Source organism: Crotalus tigris, unplaced genomic scaffold (assembly GCF_016545835.1).
Source record: "Crotalus tigris isolate CLP2741 ecotype Arizona unplaced genomic scaffold, ASM1654583v1 scf7180000024432.2438137, whole genome shotgun sequence".
NCBI classification, from domain to species: domain Eukaryota; kingdom Metazoa; phylum Chordata; class Lepidosauria; order Squamata; family Viperidae; genus Crotalus; species Crotalus tigris.
Window position 1 is genome coordinate 800753 of NW_024100599.1, and position 24095 is coordinate 824847.

Here is a 24095-nt window from a genome sequence, read left to right on the forward strand (position 1 = left end):
AGAGAGCAGGAAAAGAATCAGATCAGATTGAAAAGGCACACTAGAAGTAAGTTTATGTTACACTTAATTCTTTGGTGGTGATGTTCCTATTACAGCAATGGTGCAGCAGATATGGCAGCCATATACTATGAACGGATTGATGTAGAAGGTCATCGTTTTGGCCCTTCATCTTATCAGAGGAAGAATGCTGTAAAAGCAGTGGATAACGTTTTGCTCAGGATGTCTAAGCTTATCAAGGTTTCTGTCACTTAGAAGCTACAATATCCTTTTAAAGATGTTTCTTTTACTCTCTTCAACTTTTTTATTAAATATTTGAGACTATTCAGTAAAGACTATTTCATAGGTTACTTACTGCTTCTATTCTGAATATTAAGGAACATGTATATCCTAGGATGCTCTATTCAGACTGGGGAGTTTTCCCAAGCCAGTGAATCTCCATTAGATTCCACTCTCAGAATATTTTTTGTGGAAATTTTCTAAATAATTCTTCTCATGTGATTTTGGCACTCCTTCACTGAAGCATGGGATTTTGACTTTGGGAAGGGCATTCACATTTGTGAAATGATTATGGTAGCCCATACTGTATATACTCCTTCAGTACCATAAGCTATACAACTCAGGGTATTGAGTTCCATATTTTTCTAGAAACCCCAAATGGATAGGGTCCATTATCTCCAAAAAACTAATTTGGGAAAGCGGAAAGTGGAACATACCAAAATTGTAGTAATAAAGTGAAGATTATCTGTTTCCGTGTGTGACTTTTTTCATGTTAAAAGATCCTACATAAAGATCCCCAAGTTTCCAAAATTACAAGTTTGTGTCCAACTTCTTTGTTACCTGGGAATGCTTAACTGGAAGAAATTATATAATAGTCTTAATTCTTATTAATTAATTCTTCTTAATTATGAAGATGAGATGAATTGCAAATAAATCTAATTAATTAATTAATAATAAGTATAATAAAAGGAGCTGTCAAATAAAATGATGGGTAAACAGTTTCTCTTTGCCTCCTTATATTTTGTCAATTGAGTAGGACTGAGAGAAAACTTTGCTTCAAGTTTTGGAAACACAATTTGTGCTTCCAAAGCATTCCTCTGATTCCCCTGATTTCATTCCTCTGATTTCAAATATTCAGATCAAGTAAAAAAATGACCAGGCTTCTGAAATCATTTGTTTGAATACCGTCAATGTAGCTGGCCTTCTATGCATTTTTACCTAGCTAACAATTTCACTAATAGTTGCCCTGCTGCTGTTAGGTAAAAATGCATAGAAGGCGAGCTACATTGACGGTATTCAAACAAATGATTTCAGAAGCCTGGTTATTTTTTTACTTGATCTGAGAGAGAGAGAGAGAGAGAGCAAATGGTCTTCTTTTCATACTGTAATTATTTTCTTAACTTTCTTGACAGGACAAGAATTTGCAGAATGATTTAAATGTTGTTTTCTTTTCTGATCATGGGATGACTGATATTTATTGGATGGACAAAGTGATTGAACTGAAAAACTGCATCAACATGAGTGATGTTATAAAAGTGAAGGACCGAGGGCCAGTTGTAAGCCTGTGGCCAGAGAAAGGCAAAGAAAATGAGGCAAGAACAGCGACCTTTTGTTTTTCTTAGGCTACTTGTGGATGTTTAGGCTTAATATATCAAGTTGTCTTGTTGTATGTGCTTAATATACCAAGTTGTCTTGATAGGTTTATGCATTCACAAACAGTCCAGTTTGTTTTACAAAGGACAAGAATGTGGAGAAGAATGCCAGGAATCTTAGTTTTCATATTTTCCACATTAATAACAGAGTGAAGTGTCTTCTTCCTTATCTCCATAGGAATATATTATAAACTGTCTATACTGTATTTATCCAAAAAGAAGAGTCTCTGAATGTGATGACTTTGATAAGAAAAGGGAGCTGGGGAAAAAAAAATCAGCACAGGCAAAAGTCCAGTTTACCCAAAATATCAAACTCCAGTTGAAATTAATCCCGAAATTTTTCCCAATACTGAAATGAGTAAATATCTCACACACATCCACGCACAAATATATGCAGACAGACAACACACACATATATGGAGGTATTAGATATAAATTTATTTTATTTACTTCAGAAAAAGGCAGTGCCAAAATAAAAACTAATAACTAATTAAATTGCCTAAAATTTAAAAAATTTAAAAAATTAAAAAGATGTACCACTACATTGTCCATGTCTACTGTTTCACATATGCAAATTTCAGCCAGAAACAGAAAGACACGACTCATGCAGTCATTTCTCTGGGAGTGGCTAATCTTAACCACGTTTTTCAGCAGGGATGTCTGCAGCCATTTGCTTGCATCAACAAAGAACTATACATTTCTATGGATTTCCTTTGGAATTTGGGATTTCCATCAACCTATTGGAATTATTATGAAGGCATCTTACTATAGGTTTACATTGGTTTACTGTAGCATAGAGTAGAGGTAAATATGCTTTACATGGTATATATTTTTAACTGGCTGGTTTACTGATCTATGGTTTTTGTCAATTTGTATGAAAGTAGCGAAGGCTGTCAAGGTGCTCCAAGCTACATTTCTTGCAAAGAGATGGCTATTGTAGTTACAAACTTGAAAAATAGTGACGTTGTTCTTTTTCTTTCCCACTGAAATCTCTACCCTTTTCCTCCAAAACACTGTCACTGTAAGAAAGAAGAAAATCTTCCTTAACTAGGTTTGAAATTAAAGTATCAGTCACAAAGAAGACCCATCTCCCTTTTCCCTTTATCTTTATATAAACAGCTTGGAATCCTTATGTACTCTAAGCTTGGTTGTTTGCTTGCAGGCATTTTATTTCCTGACGAGATAATAGTAAGTGCACTGAGCTATGTACAAGTGGTCCTTGACTTACAATCACAATTGAGCCCAAAATTTCTGTTGCTAAGCAAGACATTTGCCCCATTTTATGACCTTTCTTGCCACAGTTGTTACGTAAATCACCGCAGTTGTTAAGTTAATCACATGGCTATTAAGTGAATTTGACTTCCTCATTGACTTTGCTTGTCAGAAGGTCACAAAAGGTGATCACAGGATCCCGGGACCCTGCAACTGTCATAAATATGACTCAATTGCTAAGTGTTTGAATGTTGATCACGTGACCATGGGGATGTTGCAACGATCATACGTGTGAAAAATGGTCATAACTCACTTTTTTCAGTGCTACTGTAACTTTGAGCAGTCACTAAATGAACTGTTGTAAGTCAAGGACTACCTATATATTCCCTTATATTGGAAAGAGCTTGGGGAAATGTAATAATTTCCAAGAACTCAACTAAGTTGCCTGAGACTACCAAAAACCTAAGATGGCACCAAGGTTTCTATTTATTATTTATTCATTTATATCCTGCCTTTATTGTTTTTGCAAATAGCTCAAGGCAGTGAACACGTCCAACACACCTTCTTCCTCTTATTTTCCTCACAACAACAACCCTGTGAGGTGGGTTGGGCTGAAAGAGAAAATGTCTGGCCAAAGTCACCGAGCTGACTTTCATGGCTACTTGGGAATAGAATTCATTGATTCCTGGGTTTTAGCCTGGTGCATTAACTACCGTACCAAACTTTCTATCTTCCAAGATTTCTCAGAATAGCCAGCAATTATCCCAAGGCAAGGTTCCTGTTAAACAAGAATTACTTTTGTTCTGAGCATTAAAATTACTCAGTCTTAATAACAGTTGTATGCAAAACATGTTTAGTACAGACCCCTGGTTTGTAGTTTAAAACATCCTGATCTGAGTTTAAAATGGCTATTTAGATCATTTTAGATGCCTCCCAGCTCAATATAACCAGGACAACTTTGAGACATTTCCAGAATGGTCAATATAGCATTAAAACACATCCAGCAAAGTTAAAGAGCCCCTTTCCAAGTTGAAATTTCTGTCATTGTTTTTAACCATACAAGGTGTTTTGATGCATCTGTTATTGAAGGCTTCGTGTCATAAAAAACCATAAAAAGAAGAGCAGAAGAAAATCAAACTCTCTACCCTCTAATTTCTGACTTTTCACTGGTTTATTGTTGGCAATTTTTCCTAATAGAATGCAAGAAGCCAAAGTAAGAATATTTAAAGGAAAATCTTCACAAGTGGTTTGATTTTCAGTATGATTGGTGTGGAATAATTCTGTACACTGAAAACAATTTCATGCTTTTATTCCTTTGCAGATATATAACAAACTGAAAAATGTGCCGCATATGACAGTCTATAGGAAAGAGGATATCCCTGATAGATTTTATTATAAAAAAGGAAAATTTGTCTCTCCATTGACACTGGTAGCTGAGGAAAGATGGTTCATAGTAGAGGTAAGTGCTTCTTACAACCTGATTTGTATCAATTGGGATTCTTCATGAACTATTTAAAAATCAATTTGCTTTGGACTACTAAGTTACTACTAAATCTGGAAAGTTTACTGAAAAGCTGGAATGCCACCAATCATGCTGTATTTTATTGGAAACACTGCATACACAAAATGCTTCTCTCTCTCTTCCCCCCTCCCCTTTCTCTCACACATGTACACACACAGAGATACACACACACTGATGGACCTTTACTTTTATATAATGAACCTGGGTCTATTAAAAATAGTGTTTTTTCTATAGAAGTGTGTTAATTTGAAATATGAAATATTAATACACACTGACATCAATTGTGATCCAACTTTATATTACCTCCATATTTTTCCATTTTATTTTTCTAGAATTGCAATAGAGGTTTCCCGTGCACACATTTGGAATTCTGAAAGCAGAGGATGGGCAGTCTTATAAAATGGCTGCTACATAGTCTGGAGGAGGAGGTTGAGTTCCCTAGGCACCAAGGCAACTTTAGATAGTTCTCCCAACTGTTAGACTAGTCAACTGCCAATTTGCTGGCAGCGCACCCTTTACATTCCTTTCCTTCCAAAGACCCTCCACTCAGTTGCCTGAAAGACTTTTAGGCATACCATCCTGGTCTTCAAAACATTCAGAAGATAGTTGGCAGCTGCAAAGAATTAGAAGGCTTCTTTTTCTTATGGTTGCCATTTAGTGCTCATCCTTGGGTTTGCATCCCAAGACATGGTATATTCCATCCTTTGTTTCTTTACATGAGATATAAACAGAAATGATTTATTCTAATAAGTGATAAATCACACTTCTGCTCTTCATATTTTTCAGTAGAAATAAGTTTATTGTGAAATAAACTGTTGAAAAGAGAATAGTTGCTTAGAAAAGGTATAAATTGTTGCCATCAGTATTTGCTACCAGGTCACCATATAATACTGAAATAAAAATATTATATCAGTAGCAATGTAGAAAAATACAAGTACAACAAAAGTTAATAAGAACAGGCTGAATGGTGAATGCTATCAAATATAATAAAAATTTGGGAAAATCTCTTATAAAATGTTTGTTCTGGTGCCAAAATGATAGCATTCTAAATCATAGGTATCAGATGAAACAAGATATTATTCTCTTCACCAATTCTCTAACCTTAGATATTTAATTTCTGTATTTATTCTATAAAACATTTCTGAGATAGCAGTAAAACTCATGTGAAATCTCTAAATCAGAACCAGAAGTTTAAAAACAGCAGTTGGGCTACATTTTTTTTAAATCTTATGTATAATTGCCTCTTTTTCTTCGATTACCAACATTCATCAGAGGTTAAGAAATATCTGGAAAACAAACAAATTTGGTGGTCATCATGTACATATAAAACTCAAGTTTCAGATCAATTTCAGCTGTAACTATTGAAAGATATTTTTCAATAAAGGTTGCCCTTTTAAACTTGTAACTGTTCAAATGTTAAGTTCTGTTTTATTGTTTTTAAATGATTTTTTAAATTATGTCTGTTATAGGACTGATTGGTTTTATTTATAATTTCTATGGACAGTGTAGAAATTTGATAAATATATTAAATAAATAAAACATACTACAAATACAAGTCACTATTAGGTCTATTAGGTCTATTGGGTCAGTTTACTAGGGTCAGCAGAGATCACCTTACCCTCTTAGTGGTACATACCTATTCAAAGTTGTGTGTTCAGTGGAAAACAATAGCTATTATAGAAAGAAAAGAAACAGAATAGTTCTTGAGAGTATTGACATGTTCTAGAACAGTAGTTCTCAACCTTTCTAATGCCGCGATCCCATAATACAGTTCCCCATGTTGTGGTGACCCCCAACCACTTATACATCACCAGGTGCCAGGGGTGTGGCCAAAGAAAAGGGGAAAAAATGGCAGACAGCCTTGTTTGGCGACCCCCGTAAAATGGTCGTTCGACCCCAAATGGGGTCCCGACCCACAGGTTGAGAACCACTGTTATAGAATTTCTTGGTCAAAGTATTCTGATTGTTATCAAATAAATGTGTGCGTGTTGGTCAGACATAATATTGTCCCGTTTTCTAAAAAATGCTTAATGAAAGGATCATTTGTCTATGTGCTGTGCTGATAAAAATGCATAACTTATGAATAATAATGCATAATTTCAATATTATTATGCATAATACTCTCTTCTGGTGAATGTAAGACACATAATTTTAGCTACAGCCAGGTTCATACAAACATTGCCTCTACTGATAGCAGAAATTACCTTTACTTTTTCAGCAATGCTGAATGTTTCATGAATGATGCCAACAAATAAATCACTGATTAATAATTCAATCAGTCAGTGATTACTTCCAATTTATAGTTTAGTGAACTGGAGCTAATAATATCATAAATTGTTTTTTTTAATTTTCTCAGCTTCTATTTGTGCTACAATTTTAAAATAATGCAATGGCTTTGAAAGCAATGGGAGGAGTTGTTCCTGGTAGAGTCACTCATTAAGATTGAAATTAAAGCTAATCTACAAACAGGGTGGACACATCGAAAGTCCCCCCCCAACCATGAACAAAGCCAGTCTATATAGGGGCAGGAACTTCAGTGCTTTTTCCAATGCTAATGTAGGCTTACTGTATGAATGTTGGCCACTGTGGAAAAAAAAATAGAAGGAAAGTTTTGTGTTTCGGGATTCGAGGCATTGAAGCACAACACATCGTAAACCAAACTTCTTTATTTCTCCTTAACTCCACTCCAAGCAACTGCAAAACAGGCATGCAGGCCTTTTATAGTTTTCCAACCCCAGGCAGTCCAGCCAATAAGAATCCCTCTTTCTTCGCGCCTTGCGCATGCGCAGTAGTCCAGCGCCAGTCTGGTCCCGGGCAGCTTTTAGGTTGCCCGGGACCATTTGCAACATTTCTGGGCCTGCTGAGTTCCCTCACCAGGCCCAGGACACAACACCCCTCCCCCCTAGATAGAACACACCTTCCAATTTTTCACAATCATAATAATAAAAAATAAAAAAATTAAAAATATTCCTGCTCACATGCAGGCAACATTCTTATAAAATAATAGGGTTCTCTAACAACCCACCCTTTAATGTGGACTTCCTGTGTCTATCTTCTATCCCACATAGGTCCAACTCCTATCCTAGACTAGTAAGGTTTCCTTGTGCTGACAGGAACCTCACATATTCACCTAGGTGCTTAGGAGGGGCCTTAGCCCTTTGTGACCTACGCAAAGTCAGGGAGGGTGCCTGGCCTGTCAGCTCACCTGCCCGGCTAGGCAGACCAGGACTTGTACTTAAGGGTGCCTGGCCTACCAGCCCCTCTGGTGGGCTTGCTAGACCAGGACTTTTATGCACAAATTTTGCAGGTGACTCCTGGTGAGGCGTGCTGGCAGAGTTGCCGGGGCTCTTCCCATGCTCTGTTAGAGCAGAGGAAATTCCCCAACCCTCTGGAGTGGCTGAGGACTCCCCAACTACCTGGATGGCTCCAGGAAACTTAGTCCCTCGAGTTGCAACCAGTCTCGGACATGACCTGTGTTGCAGGAGTGCTCCAATAGTTCCAGTCCCCTGTGGCCGAGGTGCCAGAGTCAGGAGCTGCCTCTATGGCAAACCCCTCCTCAGGAGAATTCCTGTTTGGAGCTCTTGCGGATACGCATGACTCCCTGTTTGGCGCAATAACTGAACCGTGAGGATGCTCCTCCCCTGGGAAGTCCCTAGCGACCTGCGGTAATTCCCAGGCACAATGAGGCGGGGTCTTCGAATGTTGACCTGAAGTTTGACATAGTTCCTGGGCCCCCTCCCCCGCAAGAGCGGAGGCAGGGGGGGAATCAATAGGGGACAACCACCAGCACAGTTGATCGATGTGGCGCTGCAGGACGTGGCCATCTCCCAAGGCCACTTCGTATGATAGAGGTCCAGAGATCTTACAGATGACAGCAGGAACCCAGAGATGTCCAGGACCATAGTTCCTAGCCCAGACTGGATCGCCCACATGAAGTCTCTGAGGAGCCCGTGGCTGTGACACCTGGGAAGACACCCAGTCGGGGTGCAATCTGTCTAACTTTGTGATGAGGTGATGGCCCCAGTGGAGTGCAGCTGTGCTCTTCCCTGTGGCAGTGCAAGGTGTGGTGCGGTGTGCAAGAAGAAAGTCTGCTCACCTGTGATGCCAGCTGCCGTGCGTTAGTCTCTTGAGCGCATCTTTGGTGGTGTGCACCATACTTTCAGCTTGCCCGTTGGTGGAAGGGTGGAAGGGAGCTGACGTTGCATGCCGTATCAAGTTGGCCTGAAGAAAAGCCTGGAACTCACAATAGATGCCTTGAGCATCTATTTTAAAGCCTAAAAATTCTGTAGAAGTAACACCAATTTTACATTTGTCCTTTTTTAATTTGAGGCCCACTTGATGGAACCTCATCAACATAGCCCTTAATCTTTCAGCCAAATTCTGCGATGACTCCCCTGCAATGAGGACGTTATCAAAGTAGGGGCAAACCCCCGGGATATCCCTGAGCGTGCGCTCCATGACGCTCTGGAATGTGCCAGGAGAAACATTCATCCCAAATTGTAACCTTTTTACTTTAAAAGCGCCCCTATGTGTCACTATTGTTTGGGCTTCAGCAGTTGCCTCATCAATAGGTAGCTGTTAATAGGCCTGTGCTAAATCAAGCTTTGCAAACAGTGTTCCCCCTTTAAGGGAGGCCAGAATATGACTCACTACTGGTACAGGATATGCATGCTGTTGCAAAGCTGTGTTCAGAGTACATTTACAGTCTGTGCAAATTCGGACTTCCCCGTTAGCCTTTAAAGGCGTCACAATTGGGGTTTCCTATGGACTTGCATCCACAGGTTCCAAGATGCCCTGCTGGAGCAGCTTGTCCAGTTCAGCATCAATCTTGCCTTTGAGGGCGAATGGCACCCTCCTAGGCTTAATCCTAACTGGTGCGATGTTTGGGTTTAATCGTAGTGCGATGGGAGGCCCTTTGTATGAACCAAGCTCTGAACTAAACATATCCGCAAACTCTTTGCAGACTTCTGCAAGTCCTGGAGTTTGCAGACTATTCAGACCAGTCACCTGAATTCCCAGGGCCTCAAACCAGTCGAGTCCAATTAGACTCGTATGATCACCCCCAACAATCACATCTAAGAGGCCTTGGAAAGCCTTACGCTGCACCTTGAGTGTGGCTTCTCCTAATACATTAACCTTTGAATTTTGAAAGTCAGTAAGAATTAGGTTTGATGGCCTGAGTTTGACTCGATGGCCACTACTGCAGCAAATCCTTTAAAAAGTATTGTGTGAAATGATCGATAGAGCGGACCCGGTGTCCAGTTCCATCGATAAGGGAACCCCTTGTAACTGTACATCAATGCAAAGCTTCTTTTTAAGGGGCTTGTGTGTCCCCATTCGCAAAATGTTTCTACGCGACATGAAAAAACCCACCCTATGTTGGCTGGGGATCCTGGTACCTTTCCGAAGGGATTCTTCCCGAGGTTGCACCTGCTGGCGACCCAAACAAATGGTGGCAATGTGGCCTTGCTTACCATGTGCCCGGCAAATGGCAGAGTGGAACCGGCAGTCTGTGCGCTTGTCGCGTCCTCCGCAACCGAGACACTGAAGGGCTGCTGAGGCCTTGTTTGGTTTCTCTCACGGTCTTCTCACCACCGGCTGGTGAAGTCTGTCTACCTCCTCTTCAGGATCCAAGTCTTGGACTTCCTGAGCAACCTCTTGATGGATGGTCGAGACGGCTGGAGCGTTTCTGGCAAGCCACAGAGCCTTCATAGTGCCGCCTGCTGCTTCTTCAGCTGCAACTTCACGTAAGACATCTTGGAAGGTGACTTCAGCTTTAGCAAAGATTTTTTGTTGCAGCTCCCTGCTTCTCAGGCCGCAGACGAAATGGTCTCATAAGCGTTCTTCCAGGTCCTTGAATTCACAAGGCCTGGCAGCTTTTCTCAACGCAGCAACGAATTCAGCAGCAGACTCGCCTAGCTTCTGATCCCTCTGCTCAAAAGCATGCCTCCACACAATCACAGAAAGCTTGGGGTGAAAGTGATCTTTCAGCATGTTTTTTAGGTCTGTATAGGTGACAGACTCCAGCGGTGCCGGGGCTATCAGGTTCTCGGCTACATCGAAAGTGTCCTGACCGCAGACGCACAGCAGGGTTGCTGCTTTCAAGCCGTCTTCCCGAACCTGATTAACCCTTAGGTAATTTTCCATTCCAGCGCTCCGGGTGAGAGACGTCGAACTCGGACAGACGTCCAATCTTTGACATCTTCTGCTTCGAATGCCTCGCTGCAAGCCTTTGTTGAGGGGAAGGGCCCGTTTGCCAAGCTCACCTCCAGCAATGTTGTACTGGCAGGTGAGTGCAGAGCTGGATGCCAATTCCCAGGCTTCAGACTTTTCAGATGAGGCTTATCCTCTTCTTACTGCCTTTTCCCTTGCAGCGATCCCACCTTCGTCGCCACTTTTGTGTTTCGGGATTTGAGGCATTGAAGCATGACACATCGTAAACCAAACTTCTTTATTTCTCCTTAACTCCACTCCAAGCAACTGTAAAACAGGCACGCAGACCTTTTATAGTTTTCCAACCTCAGGCAGTCCAGGTAATAAGAATCCCTCTTTCTTCGCGCCTTGCGCATGCGCATTAGTCCGGTGCCAGCCAGTCTGGTCCCAGGCAGCTTTTTGGTTGCCCGGAACCATTTACAACATTTCTGGGCCTGCTGAATTCCCTCATTAGGCCCAGGACACAACAGAAAGACTTTGAATTAAGGATACCGAAACAGTTTTTATGTTTCTAGGAATATCATGAACATATTGTGAAGAACCAATTAATGTTTTTTTTGACCAACAAAGAAAGTCTCTTTTATTGAAATGGTCATCTGCAAGCATAAATTCATATGCTTTGGATATGTGATCTCCAAGCTTCACTTCAGACTCAAGAATAAATCTTAATTTCCTAGAGACTCACTCCTATTTAGGAACTGTCTTATAGCTGGCAGATTGTTTTAGAGAATAGATCAAAGTGATGCGTGTTTGATCATAGAGTTGCCATTGGGAATGCACAATTCAATAGCACATAGAAATGTTGGAGGTCCCCTCCTTACAGGGCTGCTTTGTTGAATTCAGTTCCAGGAAGCTAACTACCAGTGGTTTGTACATGATGAAACAGCATCTGTCATTTTTGCTAGCATTAACTTATTGGTCTGCCAAGGTTTACATAATTTGTACTCTCTGCAGCCAGCAAGCCATAATACAAGTTAAATCTTTCAACAATACTGTCAAAGCCAAAAAACTGAAAGTTATTTGTTCAGCCTGAATCTGTCAGTACAGTACATAATGAGAGTGCCACCCCAGAACACAGTGATTTTCCTTGTCAGACCAGCGGTTCAAATAAGCTATATGTTTGGGAACATACAAATAAATAGTGATCCCATGTGTTACCAAAGGCATTTAGCTATTCAGCTGAGGTGACTGATTAAGGAGCCACCTTTTTCTGTTCAGATCATGGGGAATGACTCAGTAGGATCCTTTTCTAAGTAGGGCTAGTGTGATTGCACTAGAAAAAGTTGTACTTTTCTGACAATCACCACCTTAGAAATAGTTGGTGAGGTGAGAAACCTGGTGCATTCATAGAGTGTGACAAAATGGGAAATGGAGATCTGGAAACACCAAAGAGAGAGTGAATACCTGAATTATGGAATCCAAAAGGCAGCTAAAAGAAATGTTGTAATCTCTTCAAAAATTACTGATGACCATATACATAACAACAAAGTAGTATTTTTAAGCTATTAGCCACAAGAAAAAAATAAACATGGGTAACATGCAAAAATAAAATAAAGCACACATATAAATGAAGGATGGGACATAATGTGAATATTTGTAAATTAAACCAACCCTATACTGGAGACTTTATTTAAGCACTGCTACTCACAAGCTCTCCCTTCTCTACTTTTTTATTGCTCTTTTGAATGATACACATTTTTAAAAGATTTCTATCATTTAATACCATATTATAGCATGGTCTTTATAATGATCAGCTGGACCAGATATTCTAAGAACTCTGCAGTATATACTTCTCTTGTCTTTAGTTTTTGTTTAATTCCATCAAAAGGAATTGGTTGGATTAGACAAAAAACAGAGAAACCTTAATGTGACTTGGGGCATTGTATAAGCCATAAATAAATATCCTTTTAATTTCTTCTCTTTTTTGTCTTATATATTCTCATTTCTACCTTTTTTTTTAAACAAATTTTATTGATTTTTTAAGTTCTTAAAGCAACATATTCAGGACACACCGTGGTGTGGGGTAATCAAACATTTTAAAACAAGACATATATACATAATATAATCAATACGTAAAATATTCCTTCTCTTTTTCCCTCAAATAGCATAGTATATTTAGAATATCCAATTCTAGCTTAAATTTATTCAACCTGAACCTGTTTTTAAGCTTCATCAATTTCTACCGTAATCAAATTAACTTTAAATAAAAACATTTTCAATTCAAATATCCCTTCCACATATGTTCTACTTTCTTAATTTTATCAAAATCTTATTTGTTTTTTCTTCCATTACTCTCAATTATTTAGAGTAAAATATTAATCTATCCTGTACCTATCAAATCTATCAATTGATCTATCTCTTCAAGCTAAAAAAAATAATATCATACCTTAAATCATGTCATTCTATTAAACAAAATTCAAATCTCCAATTAATTATCAAGACTAATAATGTCCATATCATCAGAAAATCATATCATCTTATTAAATTTCAATTAACTATTAGTTCACTTCAAATCTGAAATATTTCTTCAATTTTTGTCATTCCATTACATCATAATTTTCATAGAAATAAACCTAACATTCTAAAAGGAACATTCCTAATATTCTAAATTATCTTTAATCCCTTATATAGAAAGATATCTCATTTTTAAACAAAATATTAATCTATCCTAGACACATCTAAATATATGTATTTATCAAACTATTCTATAGATATCTAATCCTTCACTTAATCAATCTCTTTGAATTAACAAATTAATATCAAACCTTAAATCATTTCAATCCTTTAAGTAACGTTTAAATTTCACATGTTATAGGACAAACAAGTCGTCTTATTTAATTAACATTCAATTAATTATTGATTCACTCCAACTCTAAGACATCTTTTTACTTCAAACTCAAAATCTCAGTCCTTACATCAGTCCATAGTTCTAGATTGCCTTTAATCCAATTTAAGAAATTTTAAATTTCATTTTTTAATCTTATTCTAGCTTTCCTCTTTTGCCAGGTAGGGTTCCATAACAGGGCTTCCCTTCCAGATAATAGGTCTCTTTTTGTTGCTTGTAGTGTCACTTGATTCGATACCGACCATCTTGATCTCTGATTTAATCCTCTTTTCTCTTGTCCATAAAGCCTCGTTGCTTCAGAAGTCCAAAGTTCGGTCTTTGCTTTTCCTGGTCTTGCTTGTAAGGCAAAATAAGATTCCCCTTATCCTCAGTTAAAATCTCTTCTTGTATAATCTGTTTTGTAGAGTAGTCAAGTGTAGTCTGGGAATCAATTTTAAGTTTTAAAGTAAAGATTCTGGCTCTTAGTTCTGTAGTAGCCTCTTTTATTGTAGTACATATTTCTTCTTTAGCCTCATAGATCTTTTCCAGTATAAGTTTAAAGTTTAAGTGTGATTGGGGCTTCTCCATTTTAGCAATAGTTGAAGAAGAGTCCTTTTCCTTTTTAATGAAGGTTACAATTGAACATTATCCACCCCCACAGATCACACAGCTAGCTCAAATTATCTTTTTTCTTGAAAAACAGTTTGAAGGCCAAAGCTCTCTCATCTCCAAATAAACAACAATTCCAATATTAATTTTTGACCAGTAGGTGTCCTCAGTGAGCTAAAAAACTTCTTCAAATGCCAGTTTTTTTCCTTTTTTCTATCTTTTAAAGGGAGAATAGAAAAAGAAATACTTTGCCGATATAATACTGCTCCAAAAAACACAAAAAACAGTTTTTTCTACAGCACAATGTAAATAGGAATAGAATATAGTCTTTAAATGAATATTTATTTGTTTTTTCTGTCCTTTTTGTAAAACACGTTTGTTCCCATGATTACTAAAGCCGCTTTCTCCGGACGGGGAAATGATAGCACAAACAGCTTCTACAGGCAAAAACAGCAGGGGTATGGAGAGGAATAAAAGGGATCTCACCCGGATCATCCGCAGTGGGTCATTAACGCTTAGATGATGATGTGATTTTCGGCTGGTGCAGCAGGGTGATCGGCCATCTTACAGGCCGATCTTTGCTCTGTCGGCCCTAAGGAGAAGCTGGAGATTTGGGGGAAGCTGCTGCCCTCCCCTATCTACCAGCCGGCCTCTTCCTCAGTGGTCGACCCTCCAGGGTGACTTTCGACTCCCTAGGGGGTCTACCAGCAAAGGAAACTCTGGATGGCCTGGAGAGAAGTTTCTAGGCACGACCAGCGTCGCCACGTTCCGGAACCAGAAGTCCTCATTTTTACCTGTTTGACTCATCTGCTGTATGGCTGTAATGAAAGTTTGATGATGAATATGCACCCTCATTTTAAAGCTACCTATGCTAGATCTCATCAACATAGCACAATCATGCACTGTGCTCAGCCATTATGTGGTTTATTTGTTACAGCTGCAATGTGCTAACATAAATCTCTGGGCACAGCTCAAACTAAGACTACACTCCGTTACCAAGAATATAAGCTATTAAGTTTTTTTTTCCTTATCTGTGCTTTTTCTGATCAGATTAGCTGTCTGCAATGATTCATATTCTAGGTTGGATTACCATAATATTTTATATATCAGGTTGCCTATGAAGTTGCAATCATCTCCAATTTCAAGCAGTGTAGAAGTTGACACCGAGGATTCTGAATTATCTGTGTCCTCCTGTTATATCAAGATTGTATCATAAGATGAGAGCCAGTGTGGTCTAGTGGTTAAGTCATCAAGCTAGAAAGCAAGAGATCATGAGTTCAAGTTCTGCCTTAGCCATGAAAGCCAGATGGGTGACTTTGGGTCACTCACTGTCTCTCAGCCCAACCTACCTGACAGGGTTGTTGCGGAGAAAAAAGGAGAAAGGTTGTTGGACATATTTGCTGCCTCATTTGTAAAAATAATAAATGTGGGATACAAACAAAACATACAAATAAATAATATAAAACCTGATGTGTCACACTGAGGATTACAGGTAGTCTTCAACTTATGACCACAACTGACCCCAAAATTTATGTTGCTAAGTGAGAAATTTGTTAGATGAGTTTTGCCCCATTTTACAACTTTTCTTGCCCCGTTTGTTAAGTGAATCACTGCAGTTGTTAAGTTAGTAACATAGTGGTTAAGTAAATCTGGCTTCCCCATTGCCTTTGCTTGTCAAAGATTGCAAAAAGGGGAATCACATGATCCCAGGATAACGCAACTGACGTAAATATGAACCAGTTGTCAAGCATCCAAATGTAAATCACGTGACCATGGGGTTGCTGCAATGGACATTAGTGTGAAAAATGGTCATAGGTCACTTTTTTCAGTGCCATTGTAACTTTGAACGGTTACTAAATGAACTGTTGTAAGTCAAGGACTACCTGTTTACTGCAATCATTTAATCATTCTATGCCTACAATATATATAGTAAATGATTTTTTTCTCACTCTGAAGAGCAGAGAATCACTTCCATTTTGGGATAATGGCACCGGAAAACGAGAAGCTTGGCAGAACGGATGGCATGGCTATGATAATGAATTCCTAGACATGAGAGGAATCTTTTTTGCATATGGGCCAGGTAGGACAACTGAAGATTATGATGACCATATTGCTTTTCCTCCCTTCCTTTCTTCCATATATTTACTGATTACGGTTGCTTATAACTGATGGATAGATTTGGATTTTCCAGGAAAGTAAAGAATATGGTTTCCAGAATTTATCCATTTTATGACTCATTCTCAGGTAACATTCTCCTTGCTTTGCCAACATGAGAGCCAGCCATGCCATTAAAATTTGTTTCAGCAGTTACAATCCATTAACATGTGATAATTTAAAAAGTCTCTTTTTCGTTAATGCATATATGACTTGCTATAATTGGTAGAATAGGAAAGCATATATTTTCAAAATTTGAAATTTAAATTATTTAACCTGACATCAACCCAGACAACACTGATTTCTAGAGTCAGAGTTGCACAAATGTATTTAAGGCTAATCATCTTCATAAATTCATTTTCACCATAAAACTCCAGTACAGTTGTCCTTAACTTAACCAAGTCTGGGGAAAGACATTCTATCCTAATTGGGACCATTGTGCCAGCTTTTTGTGTACTTAACACAAATTACACTGCTGCTGATTTGCTAATGGGAGAGGTTCAAAATTGAGTTATTTTAATACACATTTCTATATTTATTATACATTTCTACATTGACTATATATTTCTATATTGACCATACATTTTAAAGCGCCATTCCCAGGATAGATAAGCTCCATAATACTACAGATAACATTCCTCCGCCTCTTGTTATGCTGTCCTTTAGCTATTCTCTTGGCCTTAATGGGTCATGATTTTTTTCTGTTGTACCATTCACCCGTTGGAAAACCTCCCCTGCCCATCCCCCAAATTAAACCAGGAACAGTGATGGTGTTCATACATGCTGAAAAGATGCTTATTAACTTTGGCACTAAAAGTTAATGATGGAACTCCTGAATTATGTATAACCACTATGATATTATTATTGATGTATTTTATTATTTTATCTGATGGGTTCTCTTAGCTTGCTCTGTGTCATACATTATCCAATGCATTCTTAATTTTACACACTCCCTGGAGACGCAGTGCATGACAGGCAACATGTTCACTTTTTTTAAACAACAGATGTGCTTGAAGCATTCTGGCGAGGACTGCTGGTCTGAAATGCCTCTTTGTCTTGTTTCAGACTTCAAGTCTAACTTCAGAGCTGCACCAATCAGATCAGTTGATGTGTATAATGTGATGTGCAAAATTGCCGGAATCCCGCCACTGCCAAACAATGGATCCTGGTCGAGAGTGGCCTGTATGTTGAAAGATAATGCGAATTTGGCCCTGTCGTTCCAATGGAGCAGCTCTGTGCTGGGACTTATTCTGTTTTCATTGTTTGTATAACAGATCTTGTAACACCAGTCTGAATACAATGTCAGTCAGTGTATCTAGTTTTTCCCCCTCCTTTCAATGCTGCCATTGAAATGGAAAATGCTGTTGGAAGAAAATGATATAAATTCATTTCTGAGAATCCTGGTGCCAAATGCTTTGAGGGATATAAACAAACAAAAACAAGTATGAGTTGGTTCTGATGGTCACATGTTGTCCATTTCCAAAGTAAGTACTGCTTCTGCCTTCTGCCATCAGTTCCAGAATCAATCCCCAGGAGGCTGAAACCGGTAATCAAAATGCACCAACTCAAAGCAGACAGACCCACTTGCTAATCACATCTTTTCCTAGCAGTTTTCTGTATTTGCATTATCTAAATTTAGATCAGCTTTTCACAGTCAGTCACCTCTCATGATGTGTTATTTCTATGCTGTCCATAATTCTCTAACAGCCAACCTGGTGAGCTAATTTTCCAGAGATAATGCATCTTGGAGCCAGTTGTATGGACAGCAATGGAAAAATAGATTTAAATGGCACTTTAAAAGTTCTAGAGTCTAGACAATGCTTGTGCCCCCCCCCCAAGACTTTTCTTAGTATACATACATGGAAGGTGACAGCCTGTAACTGATCAATAGTACATAGTATTGTATAGAATCCATTGGAGCCTCTTGGCAACCTCTCTAAGAAGACCTCCAGCAAAGACCTCAGCACTTCATATGGCTGCTTGTTCTAGTAGCTGATAGGTCAGGAAATTCCTTTTGATGCCAGCCTGAACCTGCTTCCTTTAGTTATTCTTTTTCTTTGTGGCAACCCTTTGAAAAGATGAAAATGGCTTTGTCTCCTTTCATTATTTCTTCTGTGGTCTCAACGTAATTAAATCCTTTCAATGTGTGCCATTTAGTCACCAAGCTCAGCTGAACTCAGCTTGAGGAAAGAAGAAGAGACTGACCAATGCGGTGTAGTGGTGAATGGTGGTGGTGAATGTTCAATAAAGAGGCCTCCGAAGTTTAGGGAATTGATTTGGGCTGAAATAATGGTCCCAATAGTCCCTATTGGCACACTTGGTGCCATATCAAAAAAATCCTGGACAACACTTAGAAAATGTGCTTATTGACAAATTGTCCACTTGTCCATTACAAAAGGCCACAGCGCTTGGATCTGCAATGTAATCCACTGAGTACATTTCACACACCTATACACATATAAAGCCAGGCAGAAGAATTCCATAATAACTGATAAACATTGATGTGTGCTTTTAAATCTCAAGTGAATCATTGGATCAATTGGAACGGAGGAAAAGAAAACCAATCTTTTGTTATTTGGCTATTGAATACAGAAGGCAATTTAGTTCTTGTTAAGCATTTGCAGTAGTTGGAAAACAAAGACCTATTGTTTAAAGGTCTGCATACTACATTAATAGAGCAGACTGAATTCTTTGGAGCACTGTTCCCATTTTAAAAAAATCATTCAAAACCTTCATTAAAATAACTGAATTGTAAGTTTCAATTTTACAAGACATACAAACAGAAAAAACAGAACATACAAATTAATCTTCTGTATTCTTGTGATCAAAATGTTTCATTATTTCTTTGTCTCCTCCTCACATCATTTTTAATCTGTTTATTAAAACTCTTTTAATAATAGTTGGATTAGCCCAGATTGTACATTAGTGGAATGGAATTTTGAACCAAGGCATTATTTTGAACAGTGCTTATAGAATAAAACCTGCTTTTGATTGCTGCTAAGCAAAATGATTCTGAGGCAGAACCTTTCAGACATGTTTGCGGAGTGACTATGGAAGCTTAGGGATATGTAGCACCATTCCCCCAAATATGAGGTGTTCATATTTGAAGAAGAACAACTTGGATTTTGGAAGAAACCCACCTTCTTATGTCTTTTGAACTGAGTTGTGTGTTGATTTTTTTTTTTAAAAAAAATCAGCAATTCATTTTATAAAGCTATGACATACATAGAGACTAAATAAATTAAAATATGAATGGGTGGGATTGGAAAGGGGAACTTAGAAAGGCACTGATATTTAGAATACTGTTGAACTGTGAGAGAGTGAATATTGTGAAGAAGAATATGCAGGACTTTGTTTCTCTTCTCAGTCTAACAAAAGGCTGGAAAGAAATTATGCAAGCAGGGTCAGGACTCTGTCCATCTGTCTCTCTATCTTCTCTGAAAACTTAACAGTACAGGATCAAATTTAGCATGGGGAGAGATGCTGACAAAAGAAGGGTCAAGCTCAGAAATGGGCTACATCAAGCTGAAGGTTATAGAAGAAGAAAAAAATAAAAATCTTTCTGAGTGTTCTGTTCTAGACCCAATATATCTAAGCTGTACATTTTAGTGCCCATGCATATGCATGCACACACAAACGGAAATTCAATATGTTACACATCACCTTACCATCTACTGGTGCCTCCTATGACTATGGCTTGCCAAGATTTTGGAAAGAAATCCAGAAGCTGTGCTCTGCAGGATTTCCCTTTTTGTAAAGACTATGAACTGCCCACCCTGTGGAGAAAACCTTCTGCTCACCGCATCTTTACCACCTCCCATCCTACATCTATGTCATTTTTAGTTCCCCTACATTCTACACTGAGGTCAATAGCCATCCTATTTCTTTGTTTGGATGGCCACCTCCCTTTCCACAGTCCTGGTTGGTGAACAAAGTTTAAAACAGAAACTATAATATAAATTATAATTATAATATAAAAGACTATTAAATCATACAAAAGCCAAGGGTAAAAACCACAGAATGACATCAGCCAGCCAGGCTTCACTAATTTTCTTCTGGGCAAACCACAAGTTTTCAGCACTGAAAGGTCAAGAGGGTTAGGGCCAATCTAACCTCAGATGGCAAGGTTTTTCCAAAGGATACACATCATGATGAAAAAAGGCACTCTTCCTGGATCCCATAGGCTGGCCCTTTTTAATTGACAGGACCTGAAGCAGGCTTCTCCTTCCAGATCTAATGTGGAGGGCATAGGTTTATCAGTATATGGGGGGGGGCATGGGTGGTCTCAAGAGGTTAGAAAAAGGCAAGAAGTGTCTACAACCATGCAGTCAAAATCCTGAGCCTTTTATGTTTAGCACAATGCATATAAGATGGGGGGGGGGAGGATAAGCTTTAATTGTATCTTGTGGAAACCATCTTGACTTTTTTGACTCACTCCCTGCAGACCTGGTATGGAGAAACTGAAATAATGAAGTAACTCTTGCCTTTGGTTGACCCGACTGCGATTGCAACAAATAAGATGGGAAAGCTATTTTTTCCCCTGTAGAAACCTCTTGCTCATAAACTTTTGTATGCATTTTTAGGAGATAATTTTTATCTTCTGACTTCAGAAGTTTCCACTGTGGATAGTGCCAGTAAATATGGCAGATTTATCCAGTATCTACTTTCTAATGCAAGACTAAGTCATTACAAAAGTGCCTAGAAGAGGAATCTATCCACTGATACCATTTCCATCTGCTATATTACTCTATGCCACCTCTTCTTGGGAATCCTGCCTTCCTGTACATGATATACATGCCAATGTAGCCATTTTAGACTCTGACCTTTTTATTTTGGGAAAACAGTCTGCGCCTTCAGAAGGTTCCCATCGCACGGCCTTGAAGTATCAGCAATTTCTCAGGCTGTGAACAGCTCACAAAATTCCTCACCTGCCTACCAGCTCTGCATACATTCCAAGCATTCTCCTCCCCCCTGCCTTTGTGTCTGTTGTCAAGTTGCAAGTAGAGGTGCATTCAAATCAGCCTTGACAGCCATTTTCTAGGATTTTTTCACCATTGATTGTGCATGTTCAGTTCAAACACAGATATCATCCAGAAGTTGGAGCAATCTGCTAACATTTCTACTTTTTATAAAAAAATATTCTGGCATATGATCTAAAGATAAATTGTAATTATGTACCAGGACTAAGGAAGACATTGGACTGACTGTCTTCCTTGGAAAAAAGAAAATGTCAACAGTGTTTATATTTATCCTGATAATAAAGTGTTCAGTGAGAGATTGCACAGCTTCATCATTAAAATAGGCCACAAATTAATATAACTTTCTCAAGAGAAATTATTTCCCAAGGCAAAAATTTAAATCTGATGTTTTTTTCCTTCATTGGATCAGTATGAATGATATTATTAAATAAAATAATTATTTAATAACCCTATCTTTGCTGGGTTTTTAGAAACAACCTTTACTGGAATATGTCTGCTACATATAAATGTTTTCAGCTTGTATAAATTATAGTATGCCTTTAGCTAACTGTATTCTCCTTGGTTACTTTCTTCATACAAAATGATCGTATAGGAGCATGTATTCTGTCTTAAATAAACAACTAAATAAACCCTAAAATCCTAAAAGATACATCCAAATGTATCCAACTCAGATGACTATGGCAAGGTGTATATTTATGTAATACAAGATTATTCAACATTATGTAAAGAATTGTGCATAGAAAATCAACACTAAAATATGTTCATGCAATACCTATTTAGTTGATGTGTTCTAAATTCTTCCTTTATGATTTTTAATTAGCTTAATTTTATTCATGTTCATCCCAAGTGCAAAAGCGTAAAACACAGGTGAGAGACAGAGGGCTGACAGAGTGAATTTTTCAACAAATAGCAAACTAGGTGAAAATTATTGCACTCAGTCAGTAGCCTGGTTCAAGAGAATAAAGATCCTGTCAAATGCTATTTGAGATCTGAATTTTTGTAACATAACTGTCCTTAGACTAATATTAAGTATTATATTTTGTGTCATTGAATAATCATTAACTATATGTGTTTTTTAATAGTAATGGAGTTTGCAATTTATTTCTTCATTCTATTAACATATAGAAGTCTTGCAATCAAGACCAAATCTATAGAGTTGCCTTAAATTATTCCAAAATCTGAATGTAGAATTTCAGTTATCTTCAGAATATAAAATTTAAGCCATGATAACTATGACGAAGTTGCTATTAGAAGACTTTACAATAGTGATTTATGACTTGAGCATGAATGAAGGAATTGACTTGGTAAGTGCTTTACAACTCCAGATGAGCTGGTTGGTATGGATTTGACTCAGCTCAGCTGATTGAGTTTCTTGATTGTGGGGACAGAGTTTAAAGACCTTTTTGTGCCCTGCAGGAATGCCTTCCCTTCAAGTGTGGGCTTTTACTAGTTTGTTGAATCAACAGAATAGAGACACCATTAGTATATCACCACCTTATCACTCAGTTTCCTCCATGATTAAATTGTAAGTGTGGTATCGAGTGTGATGTAAGTCTGTGGAATTCTAAGAAGCTAATTTTGAGAGGCAATGTTGACATTTTTTTATTTAAAAAGTTTTATTAACAATTAACAAAATAAACCCACTAACCCACCCATCCCCACCCTCCCACACCCCCCCCCATTTCCCAGAGCCGAATACAGGGTTATTACAAACATATTAAATATAATCTAATTAAATTCAACAAATAGGTTAAACATAATCTAATTAAATTTAACAATTTATACAACAACTAAATTCTTACCTAACCCTTAACTCCCTTTAAACCTTAATAACATATTATAAACAACAACAACTTCTGGTGGTTCGCGCCGGTGATGGCGGCTACTTTGTAGCCGTCCTCCTGGGAGAAGCGTGAAAACCGCGGAGAACAGCAGACATCAGCTGTTCAGCGGTTTAAAATCTCCCTCCTGGGCGAAGGGGGGGAGAGGAGTATCACCTGAATAGAGGTAGAACCTCTTAACCCCCCCAGAATTTTTTTAGGGGGGTGAAAAGAGAGTTCCCTCGGAGTTTGGGTGCCTCTGCCTCCCAGCTGCCTTTGATCCCTCAGGATCAAAGCAACACGCTGCGGCCACCTCCGTGCTTAAAGGAGCCTGGTGAGTTATTTTAAAAGCGGACAGAGTTGGATAAAGGATTGTTTATTGGACTTTAATTGGACTTTAGTTTGAAATGTGATCTTTTTACTTTTTTTGTCTTTTTTCTTTGTCTGGAGAGTGAAAGTAAAATGGCGACTTGAAGTTTTTTGTTTTTTTTTTCTTTCCGGAAGAAAGTGACTGAAACGTTATGGATTAAACAGTTTTCTTTTAAAAAAAACTTTTTTTTTTGAAGCTGGATTTGTGTTTGGTGTTTTTTTTTTCCTTTTAAACTCTCCTTTGTTTTTTTTTTTTGAGGATTACTTTTATTTTTAAGAAGGAAGAAAGAAGAAATAAGACCTTTTTGAAAATGGCTTCAAAGAGGCAAGCAGCTGCTACAGTTTCTAAGGTGGCCCTCTTCTCCAGCGATCCTACCGGTACAACAACCTAAAGCTACACCACCACCTTCTCCTCCTCTGCCAGCAGTAACGGTACAAGATATGAAAGATATAATGGGAAGTGCTGTATCTCAAATCAGAGAGGAAGTGAAGGGGCTTTTAGATCAGAATAAAACTGAAATCAGAGGGGAAATGAAGGAGCTCTTAGATCAGAATAAAACTCAAATCAGAGGAGAAATGAAGAATCTTTTAGAACAGAATAATACTATTTTGAGGCAGGATATAGTTACGGCCTTAACAGGACTTGCTTCTGTGGTTGAGAAATTAGACTTTAGAGTTGAAGAAGTGGCAGAGAAGGCAGATATGTTGGAAGAAAAGTTTGAAGGCATGGACAGAAAGATAAAA

General features: G+C 38.3%; 1 protein-coding gene across 1 annotated transcript in view; it reads left to right on the plus strand.

The window, feature by feature from the left end:
- Window positions 1-19179, plus strand: part of ENPP6 (ectonucleotide pyrophosphatase/phosphodiesterase 6) — a 42368-nt gene extending 23189 nt beyond the window's left edge. Inside the window, exons 4-8 of the mRNA XM_039330810.1 lie at window positions 96-237; window positions 1410-1589; window positions 4183-4320; window positions 15986-16109; window positions 17249-19179. Of these exons, the coding sequence (XP_039186744.1) occupies window positions 96-237; window positions 1410-1589; window positions 4183-4320; window positions 15986-16109; window positions 17249-17454 (790 nt within the window). The 3' untranslated portion in view covers window positions 17455-19179. The remainder of the gene's footprint in view (window positions 1-95; window positions 238-1409; window positions 1590-4182; window positions 4321-15985; window positions 16110-17248) is intronic.
- Window positions 19180-24095: the final 4916 nt, after the last annotated feature.